General features: G+C 45.2%; 1 protein-coding gene across 9 annotated transcripts in view; it reads right to left on the minus strand.

Annotated features, from left to right (window-relative positions):
* EIF4ENIF1 (eukaryotic translation initiation factor 4E nuclear import factor 1) overlaps positions 1-18691 on the minus strand; it is a 59637-nt gene that overhangs the window by 22790 nt on the left and 18156 nt on the right. For all 9 annotated transcript variants that reach the window (XM_033233311.1, XM_033233310.1, XM_033233308.1 and 6 more), the window contains exons 3-7: positions 17423-17496; positions 13260-13387; positions 8521-8807; positions 7464-7665; positions 2139-2314 (exon numbers count right to left, since the gene is read on the minus strand). In XM_033233311.1, the coding sequence (XP_033089202.1) occupies positions 2139-2314; positions 7464-7665; positions 8521-8807; positions 13260-13387; positions 17423-17496 (867 nt within the window). The remainder of the gene's footprint in view (positions 1-2138; positions 2315-7463; positions 7666-8520; positions 8808-13259; positions 13388-17422; positions 17497-18691) is intronic.

Below are 18691 nucleotides of genomic sequence, written 5' to 3' on the forward strand. Positions count from 1 at the left end.
ATTTGCTGCTGGAACTTTAGGAACAAAACCACACAAATAGTTGCCAACATTGCTTTGGAGCCACATTCCATATGCTCCAGAACAGTGCTACAGACAAGTGTGCACTATGCTGATCTGTACTGAGATAATAATGAGAGTAAATGCTTAGAAACTGGTCGGGCATGGTGGCTCACACCTGTAATCCCAGCACTCTGGTAGGCCAAGACGGGTAGATTACTTGAGCTCAGGAGTTCAAGACCAACCCGGCCAACATGGTGAAACCTCATCTCTACTAAAAATACCAAAATTAGCTGGGTATGTTGGTGGCGCCTGTAATCCCAGCTACTTGGGAGGCTGAGACAGGAGAATCACTTGAACTCAGAAAGCAGAGTGAGCTGAGATTGCGCCACCGCACTGCGGTGTGGGCGACAGAGTGAGGCTTTTTCTCCAAAAAAAAAAAAAAAAAAAAAAAAAAAAAAATGGCTGGGCGTGGTGGCTCATGCCTGTAATCCTAGCACTTTGGGAGGCCAGGGCAGGTGGATTGCCTGAACTCAGGAGTTTGAGACCAGCCTGGGCAACACAGTGAAACCCTATCTCTACTGAAAAACAAAAAATTAGCTGGGCATGGTGGCGTGTGCCTGTAGTCCCAGTTACTTGGGAGGCTGAGGCAGAATTGCTTGAACCTGCGAGGCAGAGGTTGCAGTGAGCCAAGATTGCACCACTGTACTCCAGCCTAGGTGACAGAGCAAGACTCCATCTCCAAAAAAAGAAAAGAAACTTTTATACCAATTTGGCATTGTCATGACATTTGTACTTTATACTAAAATACTGTTCTTCAATGGAATGGAAATAAAGCCTGGCACCACATCATAGAAAAATTTAAGAAGACTGCCTAAGAGCACATCTGTCACCCTGTACCTATCAGTACTACACAGTGCCTGCTCACTTATTCTTGGTGGCAATCTTCTGGGTGTAGGGGAGCAGGCAGTGACAATGGAGACAGGCCAATGTTGCCTGCTTTGTTGTGCCCAGCTTTGTCCGCTCATACAATAATCAAATAAGAGGAGCAGTTATGATTAAGGAGTAGGTACTAATCCATAAATGCTGATGGGGCAGGAGCAAGGGTGGGTAGCAAAAGATTCAGGGAGAGCTTACTACTACTTTTAAAGTCCAGAAAGACTGAACCTCAAGAGTTTAACAGCAATACTGAAAGTATTACAAGTTCCTTTTCATTAAAGGTTTTTGGAACCATCACATCCCAAAAGTATCAAGCAGGCAGCCTCCTCCAAGGAATGTAGATCAGTGTGACAACAATCATCAGTTATAAAAAGCCACCTTCACAGCGGGTGTAGTGGCTCACACCTGTAATGCCAGCACTTTGGGAGGCTGAGGCAGGTGGATCACAAGGTCAGGAGTTCAAGACCCGCCTGGCCAACATAGTGAAACCTCGTCTCTACTAAAAATACAAAAATTAGCCAGGCGTGGTGGCACGCATCTGTGATCCCAGCTACTCGGGAGGCTGAGGCAGGAGAATCACTTGAACCCGGGAGACAGAGGTAGCAATGAGCCAAGATCACGCCATTGCACTTCAGCCTGGGTGAAAGAGATTCAGTCTCAAAGAAAAAAAAAAAAAAGGAATTTTTAGTCTAACACCACTGGCTTAGAAAAGAGTTAACTGGCACAAAAATCTCATTATGGCGGGGCGCGGTGGCTCAAGTCTGTAATCCCAGCACTTTGGGAGGTCGAGACGGGCGGATCACGAGGTCAGGAGATCGAGACCATCCTGGCTAACATGGTGAAACCCCGTCTCAATTAAGAAATACAAAAAACTAGCCGGGCGAGGTGGCGGGCGCCTGTAGTCCCAGCTACTTGGGAGGCTGAGGCAGGAGAATGGCAGGAACCCGGTAGGCGGAGCTTGCAGTGAGCTGAGATCCGGCCACTGCACTCCAGCCCGGGCGACAGAGCGAGACTCCGTCTCAAAAAAAAAAAATATCTTATTATCCATTAAGCTTCTCAAAACAAAGCCAACAAAAATTTAAATATGTAAGAATAAAAGCCAAAACCCCAAAAGCATCTAGCAAAACAACACTTTCAAAAAGATGTCTTAAATACTCAGGTCAAATTTAACCGCACATTTTTAAGTGTGCTGCTACACTCACCGAAGCCAAGCATGGCACCTTATCAAGGTTAAAGAACTCATTAAAGTCAAACTCTCCTGGGGACTGCTCAGGCAAGATGGCATCCCTTGGCACTTCCTGATCAGCCGCAGGCTCCTGTGCAAGGATGACCTCCACTTCATCCTCTTCGGCCACTCCTCCATTGCACTCTACTATACCTGAAAGCAAAACCAGGACAAAAACCATCCGATAAGTAAACTCCAGTGTCCCTCTGTGGTTTCAGCCATCAATATACATGTAGAAGAGCCACAGATGACTTTAAAAGCAGACTTCTTGTGCAGGTACTGTAGTTGCAAGAATAAAACAGTCCCCCTTCTATGGGAGGTAGAAGAGGAAAAAAGCCTTAATAAAGCCAGAACACCAACAGAATGGGGGGAGGATTATGGTTCCCTTCCTCAGAACTTCATATTTTCTATAGTGGAGGGTTTTTTTTTTTTTTTTTGAGATGGGGTCTTGCTCTGTTGCACAGGCTGGAGAGTAGTGGCACGATCACAGCTCACTGTAGCCTCTACCTCCTGGGCTCAGGTGATCCTCCTGCCTTAGCCTCCAGAGTAGCTGGGACCACAGGTGCACACCACCATGTCTGGCTAATTTTTTAATTCTTTGTAGAGACTGAGTCTCGCTAAACTGCACAGCCTGGACTTGAACTCCTGACCTCAAGTGATCCTCTGCCTTGGCCTCCCAAAGTGCTAGGATTATAGTAGTGAGCCACCGTGTCCAGCACCGTACCCAGTTCTTTTCCTAGTGATAATTTTTTTTTTTTTTAAAGGATAGTCTTTGCAAGGCTCTTATTGCTTAAAAATGGAACCAAATTAATTTAGCTCTGCTTTTGCCCATGTACCTGTAGCACCACTTTCAGTCAGGGCTCAGCAACCTAAAGTATTTATGAGAAACTTGGCCTAAGGGTAATTTTCACTTGCCTACAGTTGGTTGTTGTAGCTCATCTTTCAAGGCGAAATTCAAATGTGACCTTCTCTGGGAAGCCTGCCCTGCCTACCCAGTTTTGCCCTACCCAGTAAAATTAATTGCTACCTTCTCTATAATCCTTGTGTCATCTCTGAGTACTTATCACACTGTATAACAGTAACTCTCTGTGAGGCTAAACTCTGAGGGTAGGTAACCTGGTCTAACCAGCTTTGTCTTACTCTATAGTGCCAAGTATACTCTATAATGTTCAGTTGATTTTAGGATGGGGAGATAAAGTGAAACTGCTAGATGCTAACATTTAAGGCATCTGACATCTTAGTTTTTAATGTTTTTATTTGTTTTATTTTAAATACATAGCAAGGGCAACCTAGAGACATTCTGTAGTTATCTAATGGGATGAACGAAGACCCCTGGATTCTACTCCAGGCTCTGCCATGAAATCCATCCCTTCTCTCTGGGTCTCAATCTCTCTCTGCATCTGTAAAATAAGGAGGTGCCACTACCAATCTGTCTCACTCCTTCTGGCTCCTGCACTTGATACAAGAATGGTTGAAATTCAGATTTCACCTCACTTAAGAAAAACAATTTTTTCTCACCAGAAGCCTGATCTTTATCGTTAAAGAGGTGCTTTATTGGGTGCTGCTTTTTTTTTTTTTTTTTTGAGGCGGAGTCTCGCTCTGCCGCCCAGGCTGGAGTGCAGTGGCCGGATCTCAGCTCACTGCAAGCTCCGCCTCCCGGGTTCACGCCATTCTCCTGCCTCAGCCTCCCAAGTAGCTGGGACTACAGGCGCCCGCCATCTCGCCCGGCTAGTTTTTTGTATTTTTTAGTAGAGACAGGGTTTCACCATGTTAGCCAGGATGGTCTCGATCTGCTGACCTCGTGATCCACCCGTCTCGGCCTCCCAAAGTGCTGGGATTACAGGCTTGAGCCACCGCGCCCGGCCTGGGTGCTGCTTTAATTAAGAATGAGACAAAGACATATCTCAAAGCCAACTTAATAGCAAAGTCTTCCAAGTTAACTATCAATTTCTTACATTATCCTAGGGAAGAATGTGTGATAGCACAAAAATAATGGTAATATGCATTACATTTTCAAGACTATAAAAGAAGATGAGTATTGTGATTCTCCATTTCTTTCTCCTTCTAAATAAATGCCATCAGCTTATTTCTGCTTATATTTGTCTTCATCAAAATGTTAGGTGGCATTGACTTTTCCCTTATTTATTAAAATAGCTTTCCCAGGCCAGGTGCAGTGGCTCACGCCTGTAATCCCAGCAATTTGGGAGGCTGAGGCAGGCGGATCATGAGGTCAGGAGATCAAGACCATCCTGGCTAACACAGTGAAACCCCATCTCTACTAAAAATACAAAAAATTAGCTGGGCGTGGTGGCGCACACTTGTAATCCCAGCCACTCAGGAGGCTGAGGCAGGACAATCACTTGAACCCAGGAGGCGGAGGTTGCAGTGAACAGAGATCAGGCCACTGCACTCCAGCCTGGGCAACACAGTGAGACTCCGTCTCAAAAAAAAAAAATAGAGGACAGGTGCAGTGGCTCATGCTTGTAATCCCAGCACTTTAGGAGGCCAAGGCAGGCAGATCACAAGGTCAGGAGATCGAGACCATCCTGGCTAACACGGTGAAACCCCATCTCTACTAAAAATACAAAAAAAGCCAGGCATGGTGGCGGGCGCCTGTAGTCCCAGCTACTTGGGAGGCTGAGGCAGGAGAATGGTGTGAACCCGGGAGGTGGAGCTTGCAGTGAGCAGACATCGCGCCACTGCACTCCAGCCTGGGCAACAGAGCAAAACTCAGTCTCAAAAAAAAAAAAAAGCTTTTCCCTTTGGTTGCCTAGTATCTGCCAAAAGGCTTTCAACTAACCCTGAAAGCTTGAAGCAGCTAGAATTTACTAAGTGCCTTCTTGAAGGCTGAGTTCTGATAGGTACATGTGTTCTTCAATGCTAAAAGTAACCCTTAAGTTATGATAGGCATTGTTCTTCGCTTTACAAAGAAACAGGCCCAGCTGTCAAAATTTTGTCAAAAATTACCCTTTTCTAAGCAGCAGCCCCAGTACTTTAACCCAGGTTAGTCTCCACCTGGCTCTTCGCTGCCTCCTTCCCAAGACCACCAGTCTGGGACTGGCCACCTCAGAGCCAGGTCACTGCCCTAAAAAATGACTGTCTGCAGAACAATGGGCTCCCACTCTGCAGCAGATACTTCACACACATTAGCTCTGGCTCCTTCAATTTACCAAGGGAGATATCTGACCCCATCTTACAGCTGAGGAAACTAAGTTTTTTTTTTTTTGGAGACAGCCTCAACTCTGTCTCCCAGGCTGGAGTGCAGTGGCACAATCTCGCTGCAACCTCTGTCTCCTGGATTCAAGCAATTCTCCTGCCTCAGCCTCTCCAGTAGCTGGGAGTACAGGCAGGCGCCACCACACCCAGCTAGTTTTTGTATTTTCAGTAGAGACAGGGCTTCACCATGCTGGCCAGACTGGTCTCAAACTCCTGACCTCAAACGATCCACCTGCCTTGGCCTCCCAAAGTGCTGGGATTATAGGCATGAGCCACCGTGCTCGGCCTGAAACTAAGTTTGAGAGAAGGCAAATTGCAAACAACTGACCTGAGAAGGCCTAATACCATGATGAAGGCGGCAGGTTCTGATGGCCCGAAGCATCTTGCTCTACTCTTAACTTCACTACTTATTTCCATGGTGACTACCTTAAGTGTCTTTAAGTTCCTTAAGCCCTCTGAGCCTCCATTTGCTCATCTATGAAATGGGCATAAAAAAGTATCTACAAAAAAAAAAAAAAGTACCTACACTGGTCGGGCGCAGTGGCTCACGCCTGTTATCCCAGCACTTTGGGAGGCTGAGGCGGGCGGATCACAAGGTCAGGAGATCGAGACCTTGGTGAAACCTCGTCTCTACTAAAAATACAAAAAATTAGCCAGGTGCGGTGGCGGGCGCCTGTAGTCCCAGCTACTCAGGAGGCTGAGGCAGGAGAATGGCGTGAACCCGTGAGGCGGAGGTTGCAGTGAGCCGAGATGGCACCACTGCACTCCAGCCTGGGGGACAGAGCAAGACTCCATCTCAAACAAACAAAACAACAACAACAACAACAAAATGTATCTACACTACACAAGGTCATTAAGAGACAAAGGATTACATGGACAAAACACACTCAGCACTGTGTTTAGGACATAATTGCCCAATAAATGAGACCTCTCATTATTTCTACCACATTTCTTATTTCTGGGGAACTCTTTCATGTACACAGTGCTCTTACAGGATAACTTGAGACTTTTCTGTTTAGTGTGGCAGGCAGAACAAGTTAGGTAAATAGTACAATCTACACTTAGTGAATTCTCACTTTAGAAGCAGTTTCAAGGGCCGGGCATGGTGGCTCACGCCTATAATCCCAGCACTTTGGGATGCTGAGGTGAGTCGATCACCTGAGGTCAGGAGTTCGAGACCAGCCTGGCCAACACGGTGAAACTCCATGTCTACTAAAAACTGAAAAAATTACCGGGGCGTCATGGCGGGCACCTGTAATCCCAGCTACTCGGGAGGCTGAGGCAGGGGAGAATTGCTTGAATCAAGGAGAAAGTTTCAAGATCAGGATGCATCATGAAAAACTTGCCATTTCCTATACATCTGGTGCCCATTCCTAAGTGTACAATTAGCCAGTGATAATCACATCTCTATTTTATTTATTTTTGAGACAGAGTCTTGCTCTGTCACCCAGGCTGGAGTGCAGTGGCGTGATAGCTCACTGCAACCTCCACCTCCCAGTTTCAAGCAATTCTTGTGCCTCAATCTCCTGAGTAGCTGGACTACAGGCGCCCGCAACCACACCCCGCTAATTTTTGTATTTTTAGTGGAGACGGGGTTTCACCATGTTGGCCAGGCTGGTCTCAAACTCCTGACCTCAGGTGATCCGCCTGCCTTGGCCTCCCAAAGTGTCGGGATTACAGGTGTGAGCCACCACGCCTGGCATACATCTCATTTTAAAACAGCGAACTGCCGGGCGCGGTGGCTCAAGCCTGTAATCCCAGCACTTTGGGAGGCCGAGACGGGCGGATCACGAGGTCAGGAGATCAAGACCATCCTGGCGAACACGGTGAAACCCCGTCTCTACTAAAAATACAAAAAAAACTAGCCGGGCGAGGTGGCGGGCGCCTGTAGTCCCAGCTACTCCGGAGGCTGAGGCAGGAGAATGGCGTGAACCCGGGAGGCGGAGCTTGCAGTGAGCTGAGATCCGGCCACTGCACTCCAGCCCGGGCAACAGAGCGAGACTCTGCCTCAAAAAAATAAAATAAAATAAAATAAAATAAATAAATAAATAAAACAGCGAACTTCCCTCCCAAAGTTTGAACTGACCTTCCTTCACAGAGGCTGTCCGTCGCCTTGTTCTTTTTCTCCCTTTGTGATCTTCTTCTAGTATCTTATCATCGAAGCCAGTCAGTTCGATGGTTTCAGACTGACTTGTGGGTCCAGCAGAGAACCACTCTGGTTCTTCTTCTGTATAAGAATCATTTCTTCTACGCTCACCAAAGACACGCTTACTATCTCCAAACTCTCTCTGGAAAAGTACATAAAGCAAGATTAAAAATTTTCTAGTCAAGGCATTTCTACTTAAGAGTCAAGTTCTTCGTTGTAAAGTTCAATAGTGAAAGGAAGATATGATGCTGTATACCTTAGGCCCTTCACCATCCCCAGCCCTTCTTCCCTGACTGGTTTAAGAGCAGGCTGTGTTCATGCCTGTTCTCAAAGTAACCTGGTATAAATGAAGTGAATGCCAAGTCCCCAAGCACATGAACTACCGAAGAATCTAGAAGACAAACCCAGGTGGGGTGTGGTGGCTCACACCTATAATCCCAGCACTTTGGGAGGCCGAGGCAGGCACATCACCTAAGGTTGGGAGTTTGAGACCAGCCTGACCAATATGGAGAAACTCCATCTCTACTAAAAATATAAAAAATTAGGCCGGGCGCGGTGGCTCAAGCCTGTAATCCCAGCACTTTGGGAGGCCGAGACGGGCGGATCACGAGGTCAGGAGATCCAGACCATCCTGGCTAACACGGTGAAACCCTGTCTCTACTAAAAAATACAAAAAACTAGCCGGGCGAGGTGGCGGGCGCCTGTAGTCCCAGCTACTCAGGAGGCTGAGGCAGGAGAATGGTGTAAACCCGGGAGGCGGAGCTTGCAGTGAGCTGAGATCCGGCCACTGCACTCCAGCCCGCGCGACAGAGCGAGACTCCATCTCAAAAAAAAAAAAAAAAAAAAAATTAGCCGAGTGTGGTGGTGCATGCCAGTAATCCCAGCTACTTGGGGGGCTGAGACAGCGGTGAGCCGAGATCACACCATTGCACTCCAGCCTGGGTAACGAGCGAAACTCTGTCTCAATTGGGAAAAAAAAAAAAAAGAAGAGACAAACCCTGAAACGCTTGTCCTTGAAGTCCCTCTCTCGGTCTCTGTCTCTCAAGTCTCGCAGGTCCTTATCGCTAAGGCGGTGATCCTTCTCAAAAGTCCGGGCAGAGATTATCCTCCCACTGCCAATCCTACGTCCACCAAGCAGACGAAGCCCATCACTATCTTTCTCTAATGGACTTCCTGAGCGCCGGGAGCTAACAGCAGCTGTCACGTGGCAGCCCCCTCCAAAGCTCCGTCTCTGAGGGCTGAGAACAACATCTAAGTCATCTTCTTTCACACGCTCTCGTGGATCTAGAAGGATGTGGGAAAGAGAAAGTTAAACAAACCAACAAGGGTGTTCTCTTCTTTTTTAGATAGTATGTCCACGACTAATGGGAGGAAAGGGATGGTTGGAAGACATCACCACTAAAATTGGGCTATCAACAGATTCAGGGTAACATGTGCATTATGTATTTAAATAAGGCTGAGACATTGGCCTTTCTCTTTGCAGCAATAGAAGTACTTCACAATAAATGATTTTCCATGATTAGTCTCTGCAGTGCCTTTATTTTGACCAAATCCTTATCTAAGAATTATTAGCAAATGTTTTATCAACTAATAAACTACAGTAGGTGTCAGTATTTGAAAAAATAACTGCTTAAAAAGTGTCTCTTCAGCAAAATAGTGTTGAACAACCGATATTCACAGACAAAGAAATGAACTTAAATCTATATTTGGGGCCGGGCATGGTGGCTCATGCCTATAATCCAGCACTTTGGGAGGTCAAGGCAGAGGGATCATGAGGTCAGGAGTTCAAGACCAGCCTGGCCAAGATGGTGCAACCCCATCTCTACTAAAACTACAAAAATTAGCCGGGTATTGTGGCAGGTGCCTATAATCCTGGCTACTTGGGAGGCTGAGGCAGGAGAATTGCTTGAACCCAGAGGCAGAGGTTACAGTCAGCAGAGGTCCAGATATATACAAAAACTAATTCAAAATGGATCACAGATCTAAATGTAAAACCTAAAACTAAAAATTCCTAGAACAAAATATAGGAGGAAATCCTTGTGGCACTGGGTTAGGCAAAGTTTCCTTAGGCATGACACCAAAAGCATGATCCATTTAAAAAACACTGATAAACTGCGCTTGATCAAAATTTAAAAATTTCTACTCTTTGAAAGACACTGTTTAGAGAATGCAAAGACAAGCCACAGACTGGGACAAAATATTTCAAAGCATTTTTCTGATAAAGGACTTAAATTCAGAACACATAAAACCTCTTAATTAAAAAAACAACCCAGTGGCTCATGCCTGTAATCCCAGCACTTTGGGAGGCTGAGGTGGGTGGATCACCTGAGGTTAGGAGTTCGAGACTAGCCTGAACAACATGGTGAAACCCCATCTCTCCTAAAAATACAAAATTAGCCAGGCGTGGTGGCAGGCACCTGTAATCCCAGCTACTTGGGAGGCTGAGGCAGGAGAATCACTTAAACCCGGGAGGTGGAGGTTGCAGTGAGCCGAGATTGCGCCACTGCACTGTAGCCTGGGTACCAAGAGCCAGACTACATCTCAAAAAAAAGAAAAAAAACCCCAACCCAATTAAAAAACAGACAAATGGTTTGAACAGACCCTTCACCAAAGAGGTTATGTGGAAGGCAAATAAGCATATGAAAAGATATTCAACATAATTAGTCATTAGGGAAATGCAAATTAAACCATGTGATACCACTACACGCCTATTAGAATGGCTAAAATTTAAAAGACTGACCATTCCAAGTGCTGACGAGGATGTGGAGCAAGTGGAACTCTCATACACCACTGGTGGAAACGTCAAGGGTACCACTACTTTGGAAAACAGTTTGGCAATTTCCCAGAAGGTTAAACATACATCTACTACACAACCCAACCATTTTAATCCTAGTTTTTTACCCAAGAGAAAAGAAAGCATATGTCCAGAGTCTCGTACATGAATGTTCATAGCAGCTTTGGTTATAACAGTCAAAAACTGGAAACAACCCAAATGTACATCAACAGATAAACAGACCAACTGCTAAATCCATACAATGGAATACTATTAAGCAATGAAAATAAACTAGACACTCAACAACATGGATGAATCTTAATTATTCTTAGTGAAAAAAGCTACACAAGGAGTACGTACTATAGTAACTACATTTATATAAAATTCTAGGAAATGTAAACTAATCTACAGGAACAAAGCAGACATAGAAAGCAGATCAGGCTGGGCACTATGGCTCACGTCTGTAATCCCAACACTTTGGGAGGTCAAGACAAGTGGATCACCTGAGGTTGGGAGTTCGACACCAGCCTGGCCAACAAGGTGAAACCTTGTCTCTACTAAAAATACAAAAATTGGGGCCAGGCACAGTGACTCATGCCTGTGATCCCAGCACTTTGGGAGGCCAAGGTGGGTGGATCACTTGAGGTCAGGAGTTCAAGACCAGGCTGGCCAACATGGTGAAATCCTGTCTTTACTAAAAATAGAAAAATTAGCCAGGCATGGTGGCGCATGCCTATAATCCCAGCTACTTGGGAGGCTGAGGCTCGAGAATCACTTGAACCCAGGAGGCAGAGGTTGCAGTGAGCCGAGATTGCTCCACTGCACTCCAGCCTGGGTGACAGAGCAAGACTCCATCCCAGTGGGGGCCGGTGGAGTGGGCTGGGCGTCGTGCAACATGCACGTGTAATCCCATCTACTCAGGAAGCTGAGGCAAGACAATCGCTTTAACCTGGGAGGCAGAGGTTGCAGTAAGCAGAGATCACACCACTGTACTCCAGCCTGGGCGACAGCGGGAGACTCTCTCTCAAAAAAAAAAAAAGTTTACAGCGCTTGCTTGGGAAGGGGGAAGTGTTGGGGGCGGGTGCGCGGCTAAACAGAGGACACATAGGAATACTAGGGAACGTCTGGGGGTGATAAAAATGCTTATGTTGATCTTGGTAATGGTTTCACAGATAGATACACATGTCAAGCCATCAAATGGTATACTTTTTGTGCAGGCTATCTGTAAATTCTATCTCAATAAATTTATTGGTGTAGGAAGAACAAGTCACCACACAAAAAATGTCTTCCTAGAAAAACCAGGAAACTGAAGATTAGTCCAAGTGAGAAAAATCTGCTTTTTTATTTTTATTTTTATTTTTATTTTTATTTTTTTTTTTGAGACGGAGTCTTGCTCTGCCATCCAGGCTGGAGTGCAGTGGCCGGATCTCTCAGCTCACTGCAAGCTCCGCCTCCCGGGTTTACGCCATTCTCCTGCCTCAGCCTCCCGAGTAGCTGGGACTACAGGCGCCCGCCTCGTCGCCCGGCTAGTTTTTTTTTTTTGTATTTTTAAGTAGAGACAGGGTTTCACCGTATTAGCCAGGATGGTCTCGATCTCCTGACCTCGTGATCCGCCCGTCTCGGCCTCCCAAAGTGCTGGGATTACAGGCTTGAGCCACCGCGCCCGGCCGAAAAATCTGCTTTAATTCTGTTATCACGAACAGCTCCTAGAATGTTCTGTTGCATGCTTTACAGAATTTCTGTGCACAGTCTCAGTTTTTTCCAAACACAGGATACAACATGGACAGTGTTCTATGAGTCAGTACGTCATGAACATTATTTGCCAATAAACACATCTGCAACATGGTTTTACAGGACAATGCAATGTAATATTCCTATATATGGATATACCGAAGTTTACATGACCCATTTCTACTGTTGGATACTTAGGTTCCTTCTCAGTTTTCATCACTGTAATAAAGTCTCTGCATATCTTTAATGATTCTGCTAGAATAAATTATTTGAGAGACATTACTGTGCTGAGTGGACTGACAGACTGTGTAGAAGGGTCTTATAGCTTAAACTAGAGCTGGACTATCTTTTTCATTTAGTTCCAAGTTTTTATGATGGGTCGTCCTCTTATCTCAAAAAGATTTCTTGCAACAACTTCCTTGACTGCTTCTATATTACCTGGTCTCCATTTTACCCTTAAACAACGTTTCTAGTTTGAAGGGGTAAACTTTAAACTAGAAAAGTTGGAAGATCAGACTTAACTTCAGTCTCAAACCATATCGAAGCCTTGTATTCAGATCATAGTCCATCATGAATTAAGAATTGCCAGAACTAGGCCCAGCGCGGTGGTTCATGCCTGTAATCCCAGCACTTTGGGAGGCCGAGGCGGGGGAATCACGAGGTTAGGAGTTCAAGACCAGCCTGGCCATGATGGTGAAACCCCATCTCTACTAAAAATACAAAAATTAGCCGGGCATGGTGGCAGGCACCTGTAATCCCAGCTACTTGGGTGGCTGAGGCAGAGAACTGCTTGAACCCAGGAGGCAGAGGTTGCAGCCTGGGTGACAGAGCAAGACTCCATCTCAAAAAAAAAAAAAAAGAATTGCCAGAACTAATTCATACCCGAGGACTGGTCTCACGTATGAGAGAAAGCATAATGAGATTTCCAGCACAGCTTTATGCTACCCACCACATCTAACTCAGTTATCCATGCCAATGAAAGATAATCAGTACTTTTAATTCAGAAGTACACAGCCTAACAGTCTTCTATAAGAAGACAGCTATGTAACAGCTGTGACAACATAGACTATGACTTGACCCTGCTGATTAGGAAAAATCCAACTGATAAATCAGTTTCCTGATAATGACATTTCCCCTCAAAGCATAAAATTCTCAGAGCTGAGAATGAAACCAGCAGCCAAAAGCATGTCCCCCAAATCACCAACCCCACTTTTGAGTGACTGTGTGCTCACCTACTATCTTGCGCACCAGGGAAGGCCGGTCTGTATCCAACTCTTTCTTCAGACTTTCCACTGGTGAGCTTCGCCCTGAAGCTGGGTAGAGAGAGGCATGCCACTTCTCAGGGTCCCAGACGCCATCACTACAGGTCAGAAAATACAAATGTTAGCACTTGCGCCCATGAACCATATAGGCAGTCTGATTTCTAAACCTCCTCAGCTATTAAGTTATGGAAATCCATTTCTCTTTTTTTGAGACAGGGTCTCGCTCTGTCACCCAGGATAGAGTGCAGTGGCATGACACTGCACCCTCTGCCTCCCAGGTTCAAGTGATTCTTCTGCCTCAGCCTCACCAGTAGCTGGGATTACAAGTGCCCACCACCACGTCTTGCTAATTTTTGTATTTTTGGTAGAGACGGGGTTTTACCAGTTGGCCAGGCCAGGTCTCTAACTCCTAACCTCAAGTAAGCTGCCTGCCTTGGCTTCCCAAAGTGCTGGAATTACAGATGTGAGCCACTACGCCCATCCGGAAACCCATTTCCAATAGAAAGCTTCATGAATGCCTGCAGAATTGTTACCTCTTTTAATACGAAAACCAAAACATCTATTAATTCAGTAATGCTTTGTTGTTGATCACACAACACCAGTAGTCTCTTGAAAACGAATGGTCTACACAATTGAAACATTCAGACCATATACCTTGGAGTGCACATGGATTACAATAACTATGCCTGTACTATACAAAGAAGATGTTCCATAAATATTAACTGTTGTTTACTGAAGATTAACACAAAGGAGAAAAAAAAAAAAAATCCCTTAACTCTCTCACCAGAAGTAGTACCTGGATCATTTGATGTGTATTTTTCCAGAATTTCTATGCACAGTCTTAGTTTTTCCATAAGCAGGGCAGACAGCTCTTACGACCTACAATGTGTAGTTTAGGTTTTATTTTGTTATTCTCTGTGTAATGAGGGGGTGGTGCGTAGTACAGTGCACAGAGCAGAAACTTTGGAGCCCAAAAATCTGGACCCTAATTCTAGTTTTGCTACTGGGAACACCCTGGACAAGTTACTGAGCTGCATCTTCTGCAGAAAGAACTTCCCAACCGCCAGATTAGACCAGGTCATGCTCTACACTAGCAATGTACTCCACACTTGTCCTTTGCAGCCTGTGATGTTTGCAATGATAAATTTTTACAAGCATTTGATTGTGTCCTTCCATAGACCAGTGCTCCATGAAGCCATGGAGTATCTTGTAGAACCTGGCACAGTTTATTTATCACATGGCAGGTACCAATGAACATTTCTTGAATAAGTGAGTTAACTTTTCAGTCTCCAACTCCTCACAATAAAATATATACTACCTACCTTCTAGGGTAGTGGTGAGGATTATCTAGCATTTAAGAGCCCAACACATTTTAGTTCTCAGAGAGGTGAAACAAAATGAGAAGCTCTCTCCTCTTTCTTATTTTTATCACCAGGCACAGTCTCTGCTTCAGAAATAAAAGCTGTTTGTCTGCCCAGGATAACTTTGTTTTTATTTTTTTCAGACAGGGTCTCAGAGTTCTGTCACCCAGGCTGAAATGGAGTAAGTGGCATGATTATACCTCACTGCAGCCTGAAACTTCTGGGCTCAAGTGATCCTCCCACTTCAGCCTCCTGAGCAGTTATGACTACAGGCACGTGCCACCATGCCCGGATAATTTTTTAAAACACATTTTGTAGGCCAGACGCGGTGGTTCATGCCTGCTAATCCCAACACTTTGGGAGGCTGAGGTGGGTGGATCACCTGAGGTCAGCAGATCGAGACCAGCCTGGCCAAAATGGTGAAATCTCGTCTCTAGTAAAAATACAAAAATTAGCTAGGTGTGGTGGTGGGTGCCTGTAATCCCAACTACTCAGGATAATCGCTTGAACCTGGACGGCGGAGGCTGCGGTGAGCCAAGATTGTGCCATTGCACTCCAGCCTGGGCAACAAGAGCGAAACTCTGTCTCAAAAAAAAAAAGAAAGAAAGAAAAATCCTAACTAATTGGAATAGCCATTATTCAAGTATCACCTTCATCAGGGAATGTGGTTGAGGCATCAATGTTTTTTTTTTTTTCTTTGACATGGTGTCTTGCTCTGTCACCCAGGCTGGAGTGCAATGGCACGATCTTGGCTCACTGCAAGCTCTGCCTCCCGGGTTCACACCATTCTCCTGCCTCAGCCTTCCGAGTAGCTGGGACTACAGGCACATGTCACCACACCCAGCTCATTTTTGTATTTTTAGTAGAGACGGGGTTTCGTCATGTTGGCCAGGCTGGTCTCAAACCCCTGACCTTGTGATCCGCCTGCCTTGGCCGCCCAAAGTGCTGGGATTATAGGTGTGAGCCACTGCACCTGGCCCATCATTTCTTAAATATCAAGGTAGATGGTTTATATTAGCCTACATTTTTTTAACATATAAAGCATCGTATTAATGTTCAATTTCCTGGTTAAATAGGACTTTTTTTTTTTTTTTGAGATAGGATCTCTGTTGCTCAGGCTGGAGTGTAGTGATGCAATCATAATTCACTGCATCCTCAAGTTCCTGGGCTCAAGCAAACCTCCTGCTTTGGCCTCCTGAGTAGCTGGGAGTGTAGGCACTATAGTACTATAGGTACTATAAATACAAAAACATTAGCTGGGCGTGGTGGCAGGTGCCTGTAATGCCAGCTACTCGGGAGGCTGAGGCAGAAGAATCGCTTGAACCTGGGAGGTGGAGGTTGCAGTGAGCCCAGGTCGCGCCAGTGCACTCCAGCCTGAGCAAAAAGAGTGAGACTCTGTCTCAAAAAAAAGAAAAAAAAGAAATGACTAAAGTGGCCATAAGTAGTACAATATAGGATTATTGTAGGAGATTTTCTTTTTTTTTTTTTTTTTTTGAGACGGAGTCTCGCTCTGTCGCCCAGGCGGGAGTGCAGTGGCCGGATCTCAGCTCACTGCATGCTCCGCCTCCCAGGTTTACGCCATTCTCCTGCCTCAGCCTCCCGAGTAGCTGGGACTACAGGCGCCCGCCACCTCGCCTGGCTAGTTTTTTGTATTTTTTTAGTAGAGACGGGGTTTCACCGTGTTAGCCAGGATGGTCTGGATCTCCTGACCTCGTGATCCGCCCGTCTCAGCCTCCCAAAGTGCTGGGATTACAGGCTTGAGCCACCGTGCCCGGCTACTGTAGATTCTCAAACCATTTTTAGCTATAGTCTTCCCAAATCAAAGCCACCTTCTTCTAAAGGAAACTAAGATGCAATAAAGCTAATCTGAATGGCTGAATAGTTTTTTGTGGGAATGCAAAAAAAGAACTAAAAGCCCCCCTGAGCAGCAAACCTAAGGCAGGTACCCTTAAAGTACAGTGCAAAAAACCACTGGTAGAGAGAGAAGACCCTGGTGAGGACTCCTGGTTGTTCAAGTCTTTTTTTTTTTAAGACGGAGTCTCGCACTGTCACCCAGGCTGGAGTGCAGTGGTGCGATCGCAGCTCACTGTAAGCTCCGCCTCCCAGGTTCATGCCATTCTCCTGCCTCAGCCTCCCAAGTAGCTGGGACTACAGGCGCCTGCCACCATGCCCGGCTAATTTTTTGTATTTTTAGTAGAAACAGGGTTTCACCATGTTAGCCAGATGGTCTTGATCTCCTGACCTTGTGATCTGCCCGCCTCGGCCTCCCAAAGTGCTGGGATTACAGGCGTGAGCCACCGCGCCCGGTTGGGTTCAAGTCTTAATTCTGCTTTCTGACTATGTGAGGTGGCTGGATCTCAGCTCACTGCAAGCTCCGCCTCCCAGGTTTACGTCATTCTCCTGCCTCAGTCTCCTGAGTAGCTGGGACTACAGGTGCCAGCCACCTCGCCTGGCTAGCTTTTTGTATTTTTTAGTAGAGACGGGGTTTCACCGTGTTAGCCAGGATGGTCTCAATCTCCTGACCTCGTGATCTGCCCGTCTCGGCCTCCCAAAGTGCTGGGATTACAGGCTTGAGCCACCGTGCCTGGCCAGATCATTTTTTAATTTTAGTTTCATTCCTAGGTTGTTGAAACCCATCTTATTACCTCTTGGAATTCCTCTTTCATAATTCTACCAGAAAACTTCAAAATAATACAATTCTTAATTTACCAAGTTTGGTATAACAAAAAGTTATTGACTAGAAGTAGTTAAGGACTAGAATGACACACATACCTGTCATATTTTTCAGAAAGGCATGAAGGCCTCTGTTTGGAATGGGGGAGTTCTTTTATATCCAAGAGTTCTTCCTAAAAAGAGAAATCAAATAGTCATTTTGAATTACATTTCTTAGGCCACACACTTTAAACTTCTTTCTATTCTGAATAATTCTAAGTGTCCATCTTAAACACTTCACACAATTCTTATTTATATCTTGCCTTATTTCAGAAAGGACTGGAGTACATCAAGGTTCTTACAAGCTCAAGCAGAATAATCTAGTAACTTAAAAGTGATCAGTTTCTGGCTAAAACATTCTCTCATAATTCCTATTCAATAACACTGTTATAGTCCATAACAATGAATGCTCAGCAAGGCAAGGAAACTTTAGTCTTAGATAAAACCTCTGCCTAATCTTACCAATTTTCAATGCATTAGATGCCAATTTACAAGGGGATAATTTTTTTTTTTTTTTTTTTTGAGATGGAGTCTCACTCTGTAGCCCAGGATGAAGTACAGTGGCACAATCTTGGCACACTGCAACCTCCATCTCCTGGGTTCAAGCAATTCTCTTGCCTCAGCCTCCCAAGTGGCTGGGATTACAGGCACCTTCCACCATGCCCGGCTAATTTTTGTGTTTTTAATAGAGACAGGGTTTCACCATGTTAGCCAGGCTGGTCTCAAACCCCTGACCTCAGGTGATCTGCCCGCCTCGGCCTCCCAAAGTGCTGGGATTACAGGTGTGAGCCACTGGGCCCGGCAGGCGACAGTTTTTTTTAAATGTAATGTTGCAAGACTAAAAAAACACAAAAAACATCCATATACTATGTACCTGGATTTACCTATTAACATTTCTCCCTATTTATCATTTACTTTTTTTTTTTTTTTGCAGAATTTTAAAAAATTGATACAGATCTTTGTATACATTTATGGGGTACATGTGATAATGCTGTTACATGTATAAACTGTGTAATGATCTAGTCAGGGTATCTGGGGTGTCCATTACCTCAAGTATTTATCCTTCCTATGTTTTGGAGACATTTAAAGTCCTCTCTTCTAGATATTTTGAAATATACAATACACTTGTTAACCACAGCCACTCTATTCTGCTATCAAACATTAGAACTTATTCCTTCTTCAACTGCATGTTTGTACCCATATAATCAACCTCTTTGTATTCTGCCATCCCACCCACACACCTTTCCCAGACTCTGGTATCTATCATTCTATTCTCTACCTCCATGAAGCCAAGTTTTTGGCTTCCCCATATGAGCGAGTTTTTTTTTT

Source organism: Trachypithecus francoisi, unplaced genomic scaffold (genome assembly GCF_009764315.1).
Source record: "Trachypithecus francoisi isolate TF-2019V2 unplaced genomic scaffold, Tfra_2.0 Lachesis_group14, whole genome shotgun sequence".
Taxonomy (NCBI): Eukaryota; Metazoa; Chordata; class Mammalia; order Primates; family Cercopithecidae; genus Trachypithecus; species Trachypithecus francoisi.